We start from the raw sequence: 21,531 nt of genomic DNA, 5'->3' as shown, positions 1-21,531 counted from the left end.
TAGCGTGCAACACACAGTGCCTGGGTTTTTAAAAAAATATATATATAGGCAGATTAAACTAATAAAATAAGCATCAGCGATGGTCGGATTGGGAAGGGAGGCAGGAGCAAGGTAGTAATGTATGCCTTTAAATTTCTTAAGAGGTAACTTCAAATTACTGCTATTATTAAATGATCAGAAGACAAACAAGCTGCTACATCTTGAAATCCAAATGTCCTCAAAAACGACAAAAATGAAAAGCCTTATCGTAAACTTAAATCTATTATTAATTCTACTTCAGCAGTAACAAATAGTTGTCTACGGCGTAAAGAATTTCAAAGGTAGTAGAATAGTTTTGAAATGTGATAGTATTGCATAAGAATTAATAGTTAAGCAGAAGGTATTAATATGTCCCTCATCAAGATTTGGTTACAGAATTTGTTGATTCGGGCATTTACAGACCACATATGTGAAAGTGCTTACAGGGCTTCCTGAATGATCTGAGGCGTCTCCTGCACCACTTGCGCAAGGAAGTTCCCTTTTCGGGCTACTCAGATGGCGTTTTTCCCTTGCTTCAACCTCTTTGACCTGGGTAAGTTGTTCATCTAAAGCCTCTTTTTGGAGCTGGAGTCTCTTAGCATGCCCAGCCTGAGCCCCCAGCTCTTTTTCCAGCACGTAGACTGCTCTGTCTTTAAATTTTATCTCATCCATCTACAATGAGAACAAAACACAATCACACATGCATGCACTTAAGGTCATCCATTGCCATGAGACAATTATTCTGTAAAATTAAAACTCAAGGGAGAGAAGAAGAGATTGGTACTGACTGGAACCATGATCCAATTTTGTGCATTAAAAAAAATAAAAAATTCAGAACCCATTATTGGAATTCCATTTTATAAAGTAAAGAGATTATTTTTTATGGCTATTTTAACTATTTCCAATTCTTTTTCGACTAGTTCATTTGATACGTTCATAGTTATGATAGGTTTGGATCTTATTTTTCCAGAATAATAATGCCACAAACTAACAAATTACTTTTTAAACAACTTGGTCTCTAATATCACATACTATTTTGTACATAGCTAACCACAGCACATAAATGTAAATCTCACTTTATTTGCACATTTTCAGTGATCCATTCTATCTATTTACTAAAACTCTCATTTGTTTGTTTATTTGTTCCTGAACTACAACCAAAACGGTACACGATAGCACGACAATTTTAGGCCCACCTTACTCACCGTCGTCCCTTTGGTGCTAACGGAAGAAGCTTCATTGAAATCGGTGTTATATTTTTTAAGTTATTCACATTTTAAAGTTTAAATCTATCTCCTAGGGAGGGAGAGAGGGGGGAGGGAGGGAGGGGGGTGGAGAGGGGGAGGAGGGAGGATAAGGGGGTGGAAGGGGATGGAATGGAGGGGAAGGGGGGAGGGGGAGGGGCAGGGGGAGGCGGGAGGGGGAGGGGAGGGGGGGAGGGGGGAGGGGGGAGGGGGGAGGGGGGAGGGGGGAGGGTGGAGGAGAGGGTGCTGCACCAATGCAGGTTTGGACCCAACGTGTCCACTTGGTCTAGTGACTATTAACCATTAACCTTGAGTAAATATTATGCCTATCAAATAGCTCTACTAAATGTATAACAAAACCAATCAAATTAGTATTAGGTCTTTTATTTACTTTCAACATTTAATGAAAAGGCCAATTCATGAAATTCATTTATATTTAATTGCATTCTTTGTTCAACTAATTTAGACTGAAGTGTTTCATTGGATGCTATTATTTTGAAAATTAAATAACTGCACTTTTCATTTCTAAGACAGTATTTGGTTTGGCAGTCTCAGCAATCACAAACATCCAATTCTCCTGTGAACCTCTATCACCCTGATTAATCAGAGTCACTCAATCAATAACTACTTGAATTAGGTTCTCCCGTGAAGGGTTTTGGCAAAATCTGGTCTTCATCAATGAATCTAAACATCCACGTCGGATACATTTACATGATAGCACTCATTCCACATTGGCATTCCCATGACTGTAGCACCATTCATTGTGATTAAGGATCTCCAAAACAAGCAACTCGTAGATAGTTACAGGTAGAAATGTCTGCATTCCTGATACAGAAAGCACATTCTCACCAATGGCATAACTTTCTTAATGCAAATCCAGACACCCGGAACAAGATTGAAAAGATCCAAAGCTTACTAATTCTCAAGCCCACCCAGAGATATTATTGGGATATAACAAACTAAAATGAAGTAGTGTGTAGGAAAGAACTGCCGATGCTGGTTTAAACCGAAGATGGACACAAAAACCTGGAGTAACTCAGCAGGATAGGCAGCATCTCTGGAGAGAAGGGATGGGTGACGTTTCAGGTCAAGACCCCTATGGCTAATACTATCATGCTATTCCTCAATGAGGGATATTCTATCATTTAGACATTGAATTTCAATATATCATTAGGCATGTGGGAAGAACCTCGAGCACCATAGATAGGTCAACTTCTGGATGAATGAATGAATGAATGAATGAATGAATGAATGAATGAATGAATGAATGAATGATACTTTATTATCACTTCTCAAGATTTCATTAATAATCCAGGTTGATCAAACGTCAGGACTATGCTGGAGTGGTCAAATATTGGATCGACAAGTCTGTCCTCTGATCTGAAGAAAACTTTACTCTTAATTACACCACAGAAAAAACCCCCATAGTTGTTGACAGTTAGAGCATCGATGAGAATAAGGTGAAAGTAGATAGATGTGAAGATATCCTAACAAATGCGTAACTAGCCCAACATGAATATGTAATGCATTATGCATTGCCATTTTCATCCCAGTTACTGGATGAACACACTATTCCTTTTTGAACAGGGGTTTCAATAATTACAGGTGTGGGGGGGGACTTCAAACTACAAAGGAGGAGCCAGCGCTGCCGTCGCAGCTGCGGCTTGCCTGCAGTCCGTCTGTCTTTTGTGTTTTTTGTTGTTTTTGTCTGAATTGTAGTTTAATATGATGTAGTGTTGTATGTTATGTTTGGGGGGGGGGGGGGGGGGAGGAGGGAACGGGAACTGTAACATTCTCTCTCCAGAACGGAGACGTGACCTTTGTTCTGTGTCGTGTCTCCGTTCCCGTTGCGGCCTACCACCGGCCATTCACCTGGGAACACCTGGGGCTCTGGTTCGCAGAGCCCGCGGCGCGGACTCACCACCTGCGGCGCTGGCTGCCTGCGGATGTTGCGGGCGCGGCTGCGACTCGTCTCCGGAGGCTCCGGCGCGGGCCGCGTGGACGTCGGAAGCCCGCAGACCCCTGGATTGGGGCCGACATCGGGAGCTCCGGCAACGGCAGAGGCAGCGTGTTCGCCCGCCCCGAATCGCGGGGCTTGGGTCGGCCCGCCGCGGACCTTTCACCGTCCGGCGCGGCCTGAAATAGGCCGTTGACCTTTCACCGCCCAGCGGCGGCTTCAATATCGGGAGCCCCGACCGCCCCGACGTGGCAAATCCAACAGCCTGACCGCGGGACAAGACGGCAGGGAAGAGAAAAATACATTTTGGCCTTCCATCACAGTGAGGAGGGACTGGAGGAGACTCACTGTGATGGATGTTTCTTTTTGTTTGGTGTTAGTTGTGATTGTATGTGTTATTGCATTTTTATTGATTAATCTTATTGGTCTTATTGTTTAACTGCGGGTAATGTTTCATTTTACTACACATTTATGTGTATGTAACAAATAAACGACTATTGATATTGACTATTGAAATTGTACCATTGTCCTAATACCTTGTAAAACGCACTTTGTACTGGTACAATGGACAATGCGCATTGTACAATGAATCAGGACAATGCACTGTACTGATCTGTACTGTGCATTGATCAATACAGAACTCGATTAATTCAGTTATTTGTCACCTATTCATTTTGCAGCTATTTACACCTGGAATGTACCACATTCAAGCTTACAGTTTCTTTATCAGACATACAGATTGCGGCATGATATAGCCAATGCAATGGCTACGTTCAAAGACATAAAAAGCTGGAGCAGAGCTAGGCTATATAACCCTTCAATCATGCTATGCCATTCAATTAAATCAAAACTGATCCCCGACCGTCTTTACTGCTTAATCACATTCCTTCATTTAATTTCTGTCCAATAAGGTATTGTCCAATATTGTCCAATAATGTTATCTCCAATAATAAGTCTGAAGAAGGGTCTCGACCCGAAACGTCATCTATTCCTTTTCTCCGGAGATGCTGCCTGACTCGCTGAGTTACTCTAGCTTTTTGTGCCTATCTTTAATGTATCTTTGCCTTCAGTATACTCAACATTTATCCATCAAAAGCCTTTTGGGAGAAATATTTCAGAAGATAAATCATCTACTTCATCTCAATACTATATAGAGAACCCCATATCCTATACCTCTGTCACCCAGGACAGAGCAGATATGGTTACTGGAAAGGGGTTCTTCATTAGATGTATTATTATCATTTACCCATCAAACCTTCTCAGAAATTGTACATTTTAATGATGTGACATCTCGTCCTACTGAACGTCAATTAGCATGGGACACAAAGTGTTAACACAGTGGGTCATCCTGCATCTCTGAAGAGCATGGATAGGTGGTGTTTTGGGTCAAGACCCATCTTCAGACTGAGGGAGGGTCAGTCTGAAGAAGGGTCTTGACCTGAAATGCCACCTATCCATGTTCTCCAGAGATGCTGCCTGACCAGCTGAGTTACTCCAGCACTTTGAATGAATACGTTTATTGGCCAAGTATGTGCATATACAAGGAATGTGCCTTGGTGCTCCGCTCACAAATGACAACACAAACATACAGTTAACAATTAAGAATAAAGCACAAACACATCAAAACAATAAGGATACAACATTACGGTCTAAACATGTGGGTGAAAATAAACCAGAGCAAAAAGGAGACTACAGACTTTGGTTATTGAGTAGAACTACTACTCGTGGAAAAAAGCTGTTTTTTTATGTCTGTCTGTGGCTGCTTTGACAGTCCGGAGTCGTCTTCCAGAGGGAAGTGCTTCAATTATTTTGTGGCCAGGGTGAGAGGGGTCAGAGATGACCTTGCCCGCTCGCTTCCTGGCCCTTGCAGTGTACAGTTCGTCAATGGGGGGAAGGTTGCAGCCAACAACCTTCTCAGCTGATCGAATGATGCGTTGCAGCCTCCAGATGTCGTGCTTGGTGGCTGAGCCAAACCAGACCATGATGGAGAAGGTGAGGACGGACTCAATGAGAGCAGTATAGAATTGGACCATCATTGCCTGTGGCAGATTGTGTTTCCTCAGTTGCCGCAGCAAGTACATCCTCTGTTGGGCCTTTTTGTCTGTGGAGTTTGTGTCCTTTTGTGTATTAAGCAGCCTAGGCAGTTCTTTGTTTCTCCAATCAGCGTGGACCCATTGAAAAAAATTGCAGATATAGAAATTCAAAACAAAGCAAAATATTACCGAGGCACTGCATGCAAGGAGAGAGAAAGAGAGTCTGCTTTTGTTGCCAATTGCATTGAATTTCTCCTCATAGGACACGAGCCTCATCTCAGGAATCAATTTAATGAACTTAGGTTAGGTTGCCTCCAAGGCAAAAAAACTATCTTCTTCAGCTGCAGACCAATGCTGGACACAATGTTCCAGTTGACATTTCCCAATGGCAGCAAAACGTCCCTATCTCGATTTTGAACACACTTGTGGCAACAGGTGACACACTATTTGCCTTTCCAACTCAACCGTGATTGTTTTCTGCAGTTCATGAACCAAAAGACCAAAGTGTCTGTACACTCCAACAGGTACTAGGTTATCATTACGTCATAAGTGATAGGAGCAGAATTAGGCCATTTGGCCCATCAAGTCTACTCCGCCATTCAATCATGGCTGATCTATCTCTCCCTCCTAACCTCATTCTCCTGCCTTCTCCCCATAACCTCTGACTCCCTTGTCATTGAGATTCAGGTTCTTGTCAGTGCATAAACATGTTCTTACATGTTTAACAACATAAGTAGCTATCAACCTTTGACCTTCTTGTCCGAATATCCTTCGTGATCTTTTTACCCATAATTAACTGTCTCCATCTAATTTTTGATTCATCAGCAAACCGGGACACATTGCTCTCCATCCCATCATCAGACGCATTGAAAAAACGTCAATGGCTGAAGCCCTAGCATTGATTTTTGTGGCATTCCACCGGTATCAATCTGACAGCCCGTTAATGAGCTTTATTTTCTCTGAAATCGAACTCATCCTCCACCAATAAGTTGATCCATCCCAGTGATTGTGTTATATCCCACTCTCATACCTCTGCATATAGAGAAACTAGAATGTCGCCTATTAGATCCAAGAGATTCATCCACTTTTGGCTTCATTATTGTGTCCAGTATACTTTCCTTACCAAGACTAATACTTGAAGTTCCACACCTTCAGTAGACCCATTCATTCTGACATGATTTTTTACGTCCTCTAATGTAAACATATCTGCAAAACATGCATTTTATACCTCAACCATTTCTACACACCCTACTATATAAGTTCCCGACACTGTTTCTAACCCACCTTTACACAGTCTCCTGCTGAATATGAGGATTACTAATCAAATCCTTAATCTACATCTTCCTGCTGGCATTGGGTAAAGGATGAGCTAAAAAGCAAACAGGACAATTGAATTTATTTATCGGCCAAACAATTCCTTCACATCAAAGTAATAATAAATTTATATCTGCATATACGCGTTATTTTTCTTAGCCTGTAACGTCAACCCACTCAATGAGTTCACAATCTCCGAGCTAAGCTGTTTTTACTGTGAAATGTGAAGTTAAAACAAAATACAATATGTACTTACCTACATTGTAGCTACATATTTCTGCTTGTGAGAAATTATCGCAAATCAAAATCAAACCAAAAGCAATATTTTTTTAGCAATTGCACATAGGGTCACTAAACACTGGAATCCTCTTCACGCACCAACTTAACTTTTGCATGAAATTATAGAAACAGAGAAAATAGGTGCAGGGGTAGGCCATTCGTCCCTTCAAACTGCCAGTCAATATGATCATGGCTGATCATCCAGAATCAGTACCCCGTTCCTGCTTTCTCCCCATATCCCTTGATTCCATTAGCCCTAAGTGTTATAGCCAACTCTCTCTTGAATACATCCAGTGAATTGGCCTCCACTGCCTACAGTGGCAGAGAATTCCACAGATTCACAACTCTCTGGGTGAAAATGTTTTTCCTCCTCTCAGTCCTAAATGGCCTACCCCTTATTCTTAAACTGTGACCCCTGGTTCTGGACTCCCCAATATTGGGAATATTTTTCCGGCATCTAGTCTGTCCGATCCCTTAATAATTTTATATGTTTCTATAAGATTCCCTCTCATCCTTCTAAATTCCAGTGAATATAAGCTCAGTCGATCCATTCTTCCATCATATGTCAGTCCCACCATCCCGGGAATTAACCTGGTGAACCTACGCTGCACTCCCTCAATAGCAAGAAATAGACCAAGTGGACCCGTTGGGCCCAAACCTCTCCTGCATTGGTGCAGCACCCTCTCCTCCCCCCTACTCCTCCCTCTCTCCCTTCCCCCCCTCCCCTTCCCCCCTCCCTCCTCCCTCCCCCTCCGCCTCCCCCTTCCACTCCCCTCACCCTCACCCTCCCTCCTCCTCCTCCCTCCTCCCCTTCCCGTCCCCTCCCCCTCCCCACCTTCCCCTCCCCCCAACTCCATCCCCCTCAACCCCCTTATCCTCCTCCCCCCTCCCTCCCCCCCTCCCCCCTAGGAGATAGATTTAAACTTTAAAATGTGAATAACCTTTAAAATATAACACCAATTTCAATGAAACTTCTTCCATTAGTACCAAAGGGATGACGGTGAGTAAGGTGGGCCTAAAATTGTCGCGCTATCGTGTACTGTTTTGGCTGTAGTTCAGGAACAAACAAACAAACAAACAAGAGTTTTAGTATAGAGATGCCCTTCCTCATGGTCAATTGCACAATTTATTTAAATAGTCTGAGTCCTCTTATCCCTCCAAAATAGAGATTGGGCATATTTAAGCATTAACCACACCTAAGACATATTGATGAGGTGTTAACATGTCAGTCAATAATTACAATGATGGTACAGATTAGGTAGATTCAGCATGAATTAGCACTTGAAAAATAGTCCATGCTCTATCTAATGCTCTTTCTTAAACATGCACGGCTGAATGTACATTAAGTAGGGAAGAATTAACCATTGGTTCTTTTAATTGGGATCATCAACTATTTACTGGTTTAGTTATTAGCAGGTCACTTCTCTCTGATGTCATGATTATCCAAGTGCTTAATGGTTTCCAGAATAATTTCAAGCTACAAAGGTCTCTCAGGGAATTGTGTGGAAAGATCTGAAATACTTTTGTATAGGAAGGAACTGCAGATGCTGGTTTAAACTGAAGAGAGACACAAAAAGCTGGAGTAACTCAGCGGTTCAGACAGCATCTCTGGAGAAAAGGAATAGGTGACGTTCGGGTCGAGACCCTTCTTCAGACTGAGAGTCAGGGGAAAGGAAAACGAGAGATATAGGCGGTGATATAGATGTAGAACAAATGAATGAAAGATATGCAAAAGAGTAACAATGATAAAGGAAACAGGCCATTGTTAGCTGTGAGCTAGGTGAAAACGAGTTACTGACAATGAGTCTCAACAAGACCACTCTGAAGTTAGTACGACTTGGATGGGTACGGCTTGGTCCTTTTCTCCAAAGATGCTGTCTGACTTCTACCTGACTTCAGTTTTTGCACCACATTGCTACTCCCAGACATGAGTGCAATAAGTAAGCTAGATCCTCTCCTTCATGACCCATTGTCCACAATCAGTAAGGGTAGGTCACAAAACTTCCTCCATGATAATTCTCAACATTGCTACACTGTAAGGATGACGTCACGACCTCTTACTATACCCAGTACACACTCTTGACTGTGCGACCAAATTGTGCTCTATCTCCATTTACAAGTTTACAATGACCACATCACTGTGGTGGTCCGGAATTCGAATAGTGACAAGATGGACTACAGGAAGGGAATAGAGAGCTTCGTAAGGTGCGAAGGCAACAACCTCTCCCCCAAAGTCAACAAGATGAAGGAGCTAGTTATTAACCAGGAAATGAGGTGGTAAACACACCTCAATCAGCATCAATGGTTCTGGAGTGTAGATTATCGAGTGTTTTGAGTCCCGCCACGTAAATATCACCAACACTTTGTCCATGACTGGCGACATTGAAGCTGTTGTCAAGAATTCACACACTCACATCTTGTGAATATACCCATTTCAACACGCAAACCGGCCTTCCCTCTTCTCCCCTCTCCCATCAGGCAGAAGATACAAAAGTTTGAAAGCATATACCACCAGATTCAGTAAACAGCTTTTTCCCCGCTGTTATCAGTCTACTGAATGGTCCTACTATCAGCTAAGTGTAGTCCCGATCTCCCAATTTACCTGTTTACAGCCTGTGAAGAGGTACAGAGGGAGATTGGAACTACACACAAGTACAACAGGTAGTGCAAAGAGAAAAATACCACAGGGCAGCATATGGTGCCACGGCCTACCTCTTTACAGTCTGTAAAGAGGTAGTTTACAGTCTGTAAAGAGGTAGTTGCAGCACTATATTCTGCGATTTTTCTGCTGGTATTTTCTCTTTGCATGACCTGTTGTACTTGTGCATGGCTTTGTTGTATTCATGTAGCGTATAATTTGACTGGATAGCACGCAAGGTTTTTCACAGAATCTTGGTGCAAGTGACAACCTTCTTTCCTGTAAATTCTACAATCCTTGTGCACGCAAAAAAAATCCTTGGAGTGGTTTACTTTACACTGCAAATCGTGGCTCTATTTGAAATATTTGGTGCTTAGGTTACATTTTCTATGCATTGTTTTCTATCATTTTCTCCCTAATTGGCTGATACCCACGTCTATCATGATAAGTCTTTCCCATTCAGTTTACATCTGCCAGCACCCTGGCTGGATATCCTGTGAGAAACCACCTTCCCATTCTCACCATAAAGCCATTTGTGTTTGTTAACAGGAAATATCTTATTGAGAAGAGTTCTGGAGCGAATTATCCTGGGACATCCTACTAGGGTATGATTTGTATTACCATCCAATTTAAATATAAGGATACGCTCCCCAAATCCTGCAATATTGTTACATCTGGCTACCTCTGAGTGTGACTAAATAAGTAAATGTGCTAGTTAGTCGCACATGAAAGCAAGCATGCAGGTGCAGCAGGCAGTGAAGAAAGCGAATGGTATGTTGGCATTCATAGCAAGAGGATTTGAGTTTAGGAGCAGGGAGGTTCTGCTGCAGTTGTACAGGGCCTTGGTGAGACCGCACCTGGAGTATTGTGTGCAGTTTTGGTCTCCTAACCTGAGGAAAGACGTTCTTGCCTTAGAGGGAGTACAGAGAAGGTTCACCAGATTAATCCCTGGGATGGCGGGACTTGCATATGAAGAAAGACTGGATAGACTCGGCTTGTACTCGCTGGAATTTAGAAGACTGAGGGGGGATCTTATAGAAACATATAAAATTCTTAAGGGGTTGGAGAGGCTAGATGCGGGAAGATTGTTCCCGAGGTTGGGGCAGTCCAGAACCAGGGGTCACAGCTTAAGGATAAGGGGGAAGTCTTTTAGGACCGAGATGAGAAAACATTTCTTCACACAGAGAGTGGTGAGTCTGTGGAATTCTCTGCCACAGAAGGTAGTTGAGGCCAGTTCATTGGCTATATTTAAGAGGGAGTTAGATGTGGCCCTTTTTGCTATCTGGAGAGAAGGCAGGTACAGGCTACTGAGCTGGATGATCAGCCATGATCATATTGAATGGCGGTGCAGGCTCGAAGGGCCGAATGGCCTACTCCTGCACCTATTTTCTATGTTTCTATGTATCCGCTGTTCCAGATGTCAACTTCTCTACATCGGCGAGACCAAGCGCAGGCTCGGCGATCGTTTCGCTCAACACCTTCGCTCAGTCCGCCTTAACCAACCTGATCTCCCGGTGGCTCAGTACTTCATCTCCCCCTCCCACTCCCAGTCTGACCTTTCTGTCATGGGCCTCCTCCATTGCCATAGTGAGGCCCAGTGCAAATTGGAGGAACAGCATCTCAAATTTCGCTTGGGCAGTTTACACCCCAGCGGTATGAACATTGACTTCTCTGTCCCTCTCGTTCCCCTCCTCCTTCCCAGTTCTCCCACTGTCCTCCTGTCTCCTACTACATCCTATCTTTGTCCCGCCCCCTCCCCTGACATCAGTCTGATAAAGGGTCTCGACCCGAAACGTCACTCATTCCTTCTCTCCTGAGATGCTGCCTGACCCGCTGTTTCTATGTTTCTATGTTTCTATGATGCCATTTTATCCGTGTTTATAATAGCAGGGGTCTGGAGAATGTCACCAGGTAAAGCTCTACTGGTAAAGAGAGAAAAGCTGATTGAAATCCTCAACAGGTGAGAGGCAGAAATGGCCAGGTTTGAAAGATGTAGAAAGAATGAGCGAGTTATCAGAAACCCCAGACTACTACCTTCTAGTAGAGCTTGTAAGAAAATAACTGCAGATGCTGGTACAAATCGAAGATATTTATTCACAAAATGCTGGAATAACTCAGCAGGTCAGGCAGCATCTCAGGAGAGAAGGAATGGGTGACGTTTCGGGTTGAGAACCTTCTTCAGACTTGGCATGTCCAACACCCTTACTGTTATTGACACACAACACAGAAAAAGAAGCATAATCTGCCTCTAACAGATGCATTCACTCATTTGGTTTCACCCTCTCAAAGATATTCCCTTTTGTTCAATCTGTCCCTCCCCCACCTTCTCTGCAACTGCAATTAACTTGTGTTTACTCTCAGTCTGGTAAAGTCAGAAAAATTAATGGTTTCTCTTTCCACAGACGCTCGTTGACCTGCTGAATGTTTCCATTTTATTTCAGGCAATTAAGAGTCATTTTAATATGTTGCTGGCTTGTTTTATTACACCTTGTTGGCAGCATTGCTCTCAGTCCATGCACACAAGTGTCGGAAAATTGAATAGCACATTTCATCCAGTAGCCACCCTTTGAAATGCTATTGTGGTTTACCAGAATGAAGACATTAAGACTGCTGCAAGGACACCAGGCATTGATCTTCAGAATTTAACGTCTATGATTGTACTCCATTTGGACACGGAAGGAGTGGTATTCCTTTCAGTTACAGTAATGGGCAGAGACAGCATTCACTTCTGCAGAACAGTACGCCTGCAATAAATGGCATTATCTGCAGTCCTTGGCAAGTACAATTAAATTTTGGCTGCTATAATTGAATAGAGAACATTGGTGACTTATACAACAATAAAGAACAGACTGTGAATTGTTGCAAATATCGCCCGGTTGGAAGAAGCCAGGTGCAAAATGAGTTCATAACCACATTCATCTTGACAACCATAGGGTTCAGTTGTGGCTCCACTAGGTGGCATCTCACATGTTATTTGCCATTCTACTCCCTGATGGCCCTGGTGCCTAGGCCTCCTTCTGTGAGCATTCCTCTCTGCCTTCCTCTATCTACCTCATCTAGAAGCTGATCCTAATCAATGTGCATGCCAGTCTTTCTTCCATCCCAAATTGTATTGTAATTGGAAAAGAAGCTCAATTGCTGAAGGTCCCAAACTGAAACATCACCTATCCATGTCCTCCAGAGATACTGCCTGACCCACTGAGTTACTCCAGCACATTGTGTCTTTTTTTTTGTAAACCAGCATCTGCAGTTCCTTGTTTCTACTTCTTCAAAATTGGAGTGCCTACCAATCTAGTTTTGGAAGGGGATGCTGACTCCTGCCCAAGATAGACACAAAAATCTGGAGTAACTCACCGGGTCAGGCAGCATCTCTGGAGAAAAGGAAAGGCTGAGACCCTTCTTCAGACTGAGAGTCAGGGGAGAGGCAAACGAGAGATATGAAAAGGTACATAGAACAAATGAATGAAAGAAATGCAAAAGAACAAATCAAAGCCAGCAACGATGATCAAGGAAAGGTGGAGCCCACCATGGTCCATTGTTGGCTATGGGGAAGGTGATAATGAGTGATACAAACAGTGAAACTCAACAGGATGACACTGAAACCAATAAGTTGACTAGGGCGGGGGAGGGATGGAGAGAGAGAGAGGATGCAATGATTGCTTGAAGTTAGAGAAATCAAAATTCAGCCCATTGGGTTGGAAGCTGCACAAGGGAAATATGAGGCTCAGTCCTGCAGATGTTGGTTTATACTAAAGATCATAACCTGAAGCAAATTCGTCTTTTCTTAAATCAATATCCTCTGGTTGCCTAATTATCTGTTCATGGAAATAGATTCTCTATATTTACCTGAATAAAGTCTTCATTATTACATTTCCTTCGAAGGTATTTATTCACAAAATGCTGGAGTAACTCAGCAGGTCAGGCAGCATCTCGGGAGAGAAGGAATGGGTGACGTTTCGGGTCGAGACCCTTCTTCAGACAGAAAAAGGGTCTCGACCCGAAACGTCACCCATTCCTTCTCTCCCGAGATGCTGCCTGACCTGCTGAGTTACTCCAGCATTTTGTGAATAAATACCTTCGATTTGTACCAGCATCTGCAGTTATTTTCTTATATTAAATTTCCTTCAATCATTTTTCCTAAATAAATGTCCATATTCTCCAATTTTCCTGCATTATGGGGAAAAAAAATCCTATGGTTTATACCAATATATTTCTTTCTTAATGTCACCAAACCCAGATATTCTCACGGTTCAATGCCTAGCACTGGACACGATGCTGTAACTGAGTGCAAATCAAGATTTCTAAAAGGTTTAGTGTAACTTCATTACATTGTTTTACCAAAATGGTCAAAATCCCCTTTAAAATTCTGTCATTTGGTTTCTATTATCCTCGCCATTTTCACCACCAAAATTCATCGCCTCACATTATTTGAAGTATTCAATATTTATGGATTTACTTTAGGAATTCTAGTCTTTTTGGATGAATTAATAGTTTTTTTTTTAACCTTCTGCTAATTATATTTATTGATTGGGGTTGAGCCGATTTTGAGATGTTTACATTCATGTTAAATAAATGTTAGGTTCGTTTAGTGATTACTTGATTTTTGCCTAATGAACCATTGACACTATCAGTATAAGAAAATAATTGCAGATGCTGGTACAAATCGAAGGTATTGATTCACAAAATGCTGGAGTAACTCAGCAGGTCAGGCAGCATCTCAGGAGAGAAGGAATGGGTGACGTTTCGGGTCGAGACAGTCTGAAGAAGGGTCTCGACCCGAAGCGTCACCCATTCCTTCTCTCCTGAGATGCTGCCTGACCTGCTGAGTTACTCCAGCATTTTGTGAAAAAAGACACTATCAGTATGGTAAATTCAAAAAAGATAGATATCATCCAATGTCATGGAATATGAACATTTTTCATACTTATTTATTTTTTCTGAATTAAGGTAAAGGAAATCTTATTATATTTCAATATGCATTAATATTTTAACATATTTTAAAATATAGCTCACATTCTATGATTAAGGAAAAAATGTCAAAAAATGCTGGTATTTCCTTGCTTCATCATGTACCATATATTGATGTCAATTGCTAAACTTTGTGATCATACAGATGAGACTTCCTGCCATTGACTCCATCTGCCTCTGAAAAGTGGCCAACATCATCAAAGACTTACAGAAGTTAGACACAAAATGCTGGAGTAACTGAACGGGTCAGACAGCATCTCTGGAGAAAAGGGATAGACAATGCTTCCATTTCAATGTCACATCCATTTTCTTCAGAGATGCTGCCTGACCCACTGAGTTACTCCAGCATTCTGTGTCTATCTTTGGTATCAACCAGCATCTGGTTACATAATCTTGTCCCACTTCAGTCATTCCTCCCTCTCCCGGATCCTGTCGGGCAGAAGTTACAACAGCTTGAAGATACAGCGCACCACCAGACTCAGAAACAGCATTTTTCACTCTGTTATCAGACTTCTGAATGGTCTTTCCATAAGACAGGGTACTGTCTGATTCACCTCTACCCCATTGTGGACATTAGACTTTCTCTATGGAACTGCTGCGTTACAATGCTGAGAACTATACTCTGCATTCTGTATCTTCCTCTCTGCTTTATCCATTGTACTTGAGTTTGACTTGATTGTATTTATGTATGGTGTATCTGATCTATTTGGATAGTTGGCAAAATAGAGGTTCTCACTGTACTTCGGTACATTTGAGAACAATAAACCTAAACCTACTGTATACAAATCAAATGAAGGCACCTTCAAACAACTAGTATTTTTCTTGACAGGAAGACTTATCAATAATAAACAAACACCCAGCAAAGATCACCTGATGCAAGAAGCACATCAACTTCATTCAAGTTGAGGAGAAACTTTTTCACTCAGAGAATTATAAATCTGTGAAATTCTCTGCCTCAGAAGGCAGTGGAGGCCAATTCTCTAGATGCTTTCAAGAGAGAATTAGATGGAGCTCTTAATGATAGCAGAGTCAGGGGGTATGGGGAGAGGGCAGGAACGGGGTACTGATTGTGGATAATCAGCCATGATCACATTGAATGGCGGTGCTGGCTCGAAGGGCCGAATGGCCTACTCCTGCACCTATTGTCTATTGTCCATTGCCTATTATAAAGACGGAAGCCCTTCTAAAGTATTGTTATTTTCTGGATTGTACTATTGATTTCTATTTTACTCTTACAGATAAACTATCACCTGTTATTCCATGCACATTGGATTGGCACAACATGTAATCTCAGTTTCTTCCTCGCAGGTTGTCCCCTGGGACATTGGACGACTTGCTTCCACAATGGATGGCACGGTGGCACAGGTGGTAGAGCTGCCTGCTTCACAGCGCCAGAGACCCGTGTTCGATCCTGACCTCGGATGCTGTCCGTATGGAGTTTGCATGTTCTCTCTGTGACCATGTGGGTGTCTTCCGGATGCTCCGGGTTTCCTCCCACATCCCAGAGACATGTGGGTGTGTGGGTTAATTGGCTTCAGTAAAATTGCCCCCAGAGTTTAGGAAGTGGATGCGAAAGTGGGATTACACAGAGCTCGCGTGAGAGGGTGATTGATGATTGGCATTGACTCGGTGAGCCGGAGGGGATGATTCCGCGCTGTATCTTCCAATTTCAAATTCACTAATTTTGTGCATTCTGAGATGGCTAAATAGGTCAATGTAGATATTGTGGACTCTTCCAGAGATGGGGCAGGAGATGGCCAATGGACTGGGCCGTTGTATACTTTGTGAATTGGTGTGCTCCTTCCCATCATTTCCACAAGGCGTCTGTGCTCTGCAGATACATGGATGCAAGCTTTTCAATATTTGTAATGCTCTTTTTCCACTCTGAGTAGTCATCTACAGAGGTTCCCTGGAGTCAGTGGAAACCTATTCCTACTCAAGTAAATGAACTAACTCAACGAATAGTTCTTATTATAAATAGACCCCTATTCTGTTGAAATAAAACTATGATATCGGCAAGAGCAGAGTAACAAGGTTGATTGTATTTATGTTCAATGTGTTCATGAAATGTTGCCATTTAATAGGGAACTCAAAAGCACATGGTGTGAATTATAAGTGTTCACTCATGATGAAGGACTGAGTTATTGACTTCAGGAAATGTAATAAATGCACCCCAATCAATATCAATGTTGTTGAAGTGGAGATTATTGAGAATTTCAAGTTCAGAGGCATAAATATCACCAACAATTTGTCCTTGACCAACTACATTGAAACTACAGCCAAGAAAGTACACCAGCATGTTGTGAATGTTGCCCATTCCAACACACAGACCAGCCTTCCCTCTTCTCCCTTCCCCATCGGGCAGGGGATGGAAAAGCATGAAAGCCCTTTCCACCAGATTCAGGAACAGCTTTGTCCCCATTGTTAACAATGTTCACTCAGGATCATAAAGCCCAATCTCTCATCATCGCATAACCTTTCTTTTGCATGGCAGACTGATTTACCTTGCACTCCATCTCCATTGGGTTCCACGGACATGCTTGGCAAGGACTAGAAGTCTCTCAGAGTCAAGAGAATGTAATCAGTAGGAGGATGCGTGGTTTTACCATTGTGTCTTGGGTCACAAAGACTACAGAGGAACAATTGTGGACGTGAAAAAAATGTGGTCACAATCAGTAAATACGAGGTGGAATCCTGCAAACCCGAGAAAAAAAAAACTCTTTAGAGATGGGATTATCTCTTTGGGTGCAAGAACTAGAATGTGCTGAACTTTGCACGGGTTCGATTCGACCAAGCTTCTGTTAACCCTTCTGCTGCATGACAACAAAAGTGAAATATTCTGTGAACCAACATAGCTGCTTTGCCAACATGGCAGAAATTGATGGAGGGACATTGAGGGTGAGTAACATTGACAGTTTGATCTGAACAAACTGAATCATGAATTATAAAAAAATCCCCAAAACAGGGAAATGCATTCTTTGGGCATTTAACAACTTCTCATCTTTAACACTGTTTTGAAATTTTGCTTGGACTGTGTTAATACCATTCACATAAACGGTTAGTGCCTTTGAACATATTGTTGAAGATACATCCTGAACCATCGGACATGTTGTTGATATGTATGGGCCTGCGCTCTGGAAGAATGTAGAGGTTTTGCTGTCAAATTGTGCATTTGTATTTGTGATATGATGTATTGTGAACACATCAGCTGCAAAGGGGTGTCCAGGGAGGGTGGGTGAGGGTTATTTTTGTTGTTATATATAAAGAACAAAATGGAGGGGAATGTATTGCATTACGTCATTCGTATTGTATCTTTCCTTCAATAAAAATAAATATTTTAAAATAGAGAAGATACATCCAAGAGGGAGAGTTCATCGGTCGAGTAATGTTGGCATTCATTTGATACTTTCCGGGTTGAGAAGTGAAAGTTTAAGAGATACAGGTTGGAAGAGTCAAAGACAGTGAGAGAATGTTTTCTCTTCACATTTTCTCAAACTTAATTTCACTAATAACAGGCATGAAAATGGTGCATACAGTACTTGTCTGTGAAAAACTCTGTGCTTCATTTTTAATGGCACAGGTATTAACCAACTGTTTGAAAAAAGCACATTAAATATTTTTTAATCAGTCAGCAAGAAGAATTATTGTATCAAACAGGACCAAAACGCATTGCAATTTATCTTCAAATTCTTCTACAGCAGTGTTGGTTAAGTTGTGTATGTAACAGTCGTTTTTTGTTTTTGCTTCATTTTCAGGGCCATCCTGAAAAGAATTGGAGTTTCTATGGTTAGAAATGTCTGTTTTCCAGTTGTAATGATTAATTTGTGTACAAGCATATTACCAAAAGGGTGGCTTCATACGGGGAATTTCTATGTAGTTGCTGTGTTTTCTCAATAGAATTCTCCCAAGATTATCCAAAACAGGGTAAAAGATAATGGCATTTCCAGCAGTAATTATGTTTATCACAAATTGAGTTAGTGCAATCTTTTGTAATTGTTTGAAAGGTATGGTGTTTAAAATTGTCTTCCATGCACAAACCAGACTTGAATTGGTCTAATTAAACCTTTTGTCTGCGCTTCAAAGAGATTGTTAAATTTAACCTGGTTCTTTCCTTTTCATGTTGCTTTCATTTATTTTAAAACAGGTCCAGATAATGGTCCAGATAATTAAAAGCATGTTTTTTTGTAGTGAACAGCCTCATTATGTGACCATGCTTAAATATAATTGGATTTTTTAAAGCAAGTCATTTTCAAGAAGATTGTATTCTAAAATTCTAAAATTACCGGCTGATTGCACTGTTTCACGACAGATTTTACATTTTGTGATATGCAAATGAGTTCAAAATTTGAGAGAATTTGGTTTAGGAAATGGTTTAGACGTACTGCGTGGAAAAAGGCCCTTTGGCCCACCGAGTCTGCACCGACCAGCGATCCCTGCACATTCACACTATCCTACACACACCAGGGATAATTTACACATACACCAAGCCAATCAACCTACATACCTGTACGTCTTTGGGGTGTGGGGGTAAACCGAAGATCTCGGAGAAAACACACGCTGTCACAGGGAGAACGTACAAACTCCGTACGGAGAGCACCCATAGTCGGGATCGAACCCGGGACTTCGGCGCTGCAAGCGCTGTGATGCAGCAACTCTACCGCTGCGCTCAAAAGTATACCAACGTGCATCTGGATTCCTGATTACCATCAATGTGGAAATTCTCCATTCAAACTCGACGTATCTGCCTGTGCATAAACACCGTTATTCTCTCTGGCTAGCGGAACACTCTTAGTCAACGCTTAGGAATTCATCAATTCTCCTTTAAAAAATAAAATGTATCTCTCTCTACATCTTCCCATTGGAGAAAATGACGAGGGCTTGCATTTCAACCATTTAGCCACGTCTAGGGATCCAACACATCAAATTCCACCTGATTAGTGATGTTGCCCTGAAGCTCATCCTACCTGCTGATTCTTATTCTGCAAAATGGAAGCTTCCTCTACATTTATATGTTTGGAGGGGCTCATGTTGTTGACCTCCCCATGGCGAGCCCTGTCAACTGACCTCAGTCAGGCGAACGACAAATCAAATCAAATTGCTTTTATTGTCATTCAAAAATAAATTTAAACAAAATTGTCGTTACCACGCAGTCACAAACAATAAAGAGCACAAGACACACAACCACACAAGTTTAACACAGACAACCATCACAGTGATTCCTCCAGGCACACCCTCACTGTGATGGAAGGCTAGAAAAGTCTTATCTCCTCCTCCGTTCCTCTCCCGCGGTCAGGAGTCAAACTGCTGCCTCGAGGCGATCGAGGCTCCCGACTCCCGAAGCCCCCGCCGGGCGATGGAAGGTCCCAGGGCCGAGTCGAGCAGGCCGATGAAGGTCCTGAGCCCCCACCGGGCGATGGAAGGTCCCAGGGCCGAGTCGAGCAGGCCGATGAAGGTCCTGAGCCCCCACCGGGCGATGGAAAGTGCCGCGGCCGAGCCACGCAGGGCGATGAAGGTCCTGCGAACGGGTCGATCGAGCCTCGCGGTTCGGGGCGGTCGAAGCTGCTACGGCTGGAGCTCCCGAAAGCCGGTCGCCAGCCAGGGACCTGCGAGCTCCCGGTGTTGCGGTCCACAGAGCCCACGGCCAAAGCTTCCGAGACGGTAAGTCCAGGCCCTGCGACCGGAGTCTTCAAGGTCGATCCCAGCTGGAGGCCGCCAACTCCACGGTGTTAGGCCGTAGCGCGAACGGAGATACGACATGGAAAAAGGTTGCATCTCCGTTGAGGAGGAGATTTAAAACAAAAGGTTTCCCCCACCCCCCCACCACCCCCCACATATACACAGCTAAAAATAGGTCATTACATTACATACATTTAAACACTAACAATACACAAAGAAAGAAAAAGACAGACAGACACAGCAGAGGCAGCTTCATAACTTCTGCTGCCTCAAACGCAAGAAGAAGATATGTTTGGACAACACATCTCAGTTTGTGTTCTTAGTGATATTTCATTCAGTTAGCATAATGTCAAAATAGTACACATCTCACAATGGAAATTCGGAAGATTTGTGATGCTTTTATATATTAATATTGAAGGTCAAGCAGAAAGTAAAGCATGTCATGAAAGGGTTCCATTGTCTGAAGGAAATGTTTGTCACCTTTCATTTTCTGATTAAATGAAAGGAAGTTATCCAATTGTTTTGACAAAGCAGTCTGAAAATTTTTCATCAATCATTGGTTTCCTAGTCATGTTTTCAACTACACCAATGATTTTGAGATAGAAATTACAAACTTAAAAAAAATAGACTTTTGGCTGCTTTCATTTTTGCTTTTACATCTGCTGGTTTTTTATTTAATCGGGAACCTTTCAAGACCCAGGTACTGTGCAAGGGAACCATTGCCTCTCAGCATTGCTAATAAGTCGTCATTAAAGCTTTGTGTGAGAAGGAACTGCAGATGCTGGTTTAAACCGAAGATAGACACAAAAAGCTGGAGTAACTCAGCGGGACAGGCAGCATCTCTGGAGAGAACGAATGGGTGACGTTTCTGGTTAAGACGTCTGAAGTAGGGTCTCGACCCGAAATGTCACCCATTCCTTCCCACCATAGATGCTGGTGCTGGCTCAAAGGGCCGAATGGCCTACTCCTGCACCTATTGTCTATTGTCTATGCTGCCTACCCCTCTGAGTTACTCCAGCTTTTTGCGTCATAAAGCTCTGACAAGTTACCTTGATTTCAGTGAATCTTACAGCACCGTAGGAGGCCATTAGATTCATTATGTTTGTGTTGGCTGTTTGAATGAGCTATCCAATTAGTTGCACTTCCCTGCTCTTTAATCTAGCCCTACAGTTCTGTCATTACTGGTTTGTATCCAATTGCCTTTGAAGTTAGAATTAAATGGCTTGCCATCTGCCTTTCAGGGAGTCGACAGTAGGTCATAACAACTCAGTGCATGAAAAACGTTTCCCTATGTATCCTCTCTTTGGCAATTTTCTTAAATCCGTTTTGCCTGATTGCCAACCCTTCTGCCAATGAAAACAGTTTCTGCCAATTTCTCTAATAGGGCCCTTTGTAATTTGCAAC

General features: G+C 42.5%; 1 protein-coding gene across 15 annotated transcripts in view; it reads right to left on the bottom strand.

Moving 5' to 3' along the window:
- jakmip3 (Janus kinase and microtubule interacting protein 3) overlaps positions 1 to 21,531 on the bottom strand; it is a 316,671-nt gene that overhangs the window by 140,562 nt on the left and 154,578 nt on the right. For 9 of the 15 annotated variants that reach the window (XM_078413662.1, XM_078413661.1, XM_078413664.1 and 6 more), the window contains exon 4: positions 463 to 690. The exons of the other annotated variants lie outside the window; for them this stretch is intronic. In XM_078413662.1, coding sequence (XP_078269788.1) covers positions 463 to 690 — 228 coding nt within the window. The remainder of the gene's footprint in view (positions 1 to 462; positions 691 to 21,531) is intronic. 15 annotated transcript variants of the gene reach the window in all.

The sequence above is a fragment of the Rhinoraja longicauda genome, chromosome 16 (genome assembly GCF_053455715.1).
Source record: "Rhinoraja longicauda isolate Sanriku21f chromosome 16, sRhiLon1.1, whole genome shotgun sequence".
Lineage (NCBI taxonomy): Eukaryota > Metazoa > Chordata > Chondrichthyes > Rajiformes > Arhynchobatidae > Rhinoraja > Rhinoraja longicauda.
This window is presented reverse-complemented; position numbering and strand designations above follow the sequence as displayed.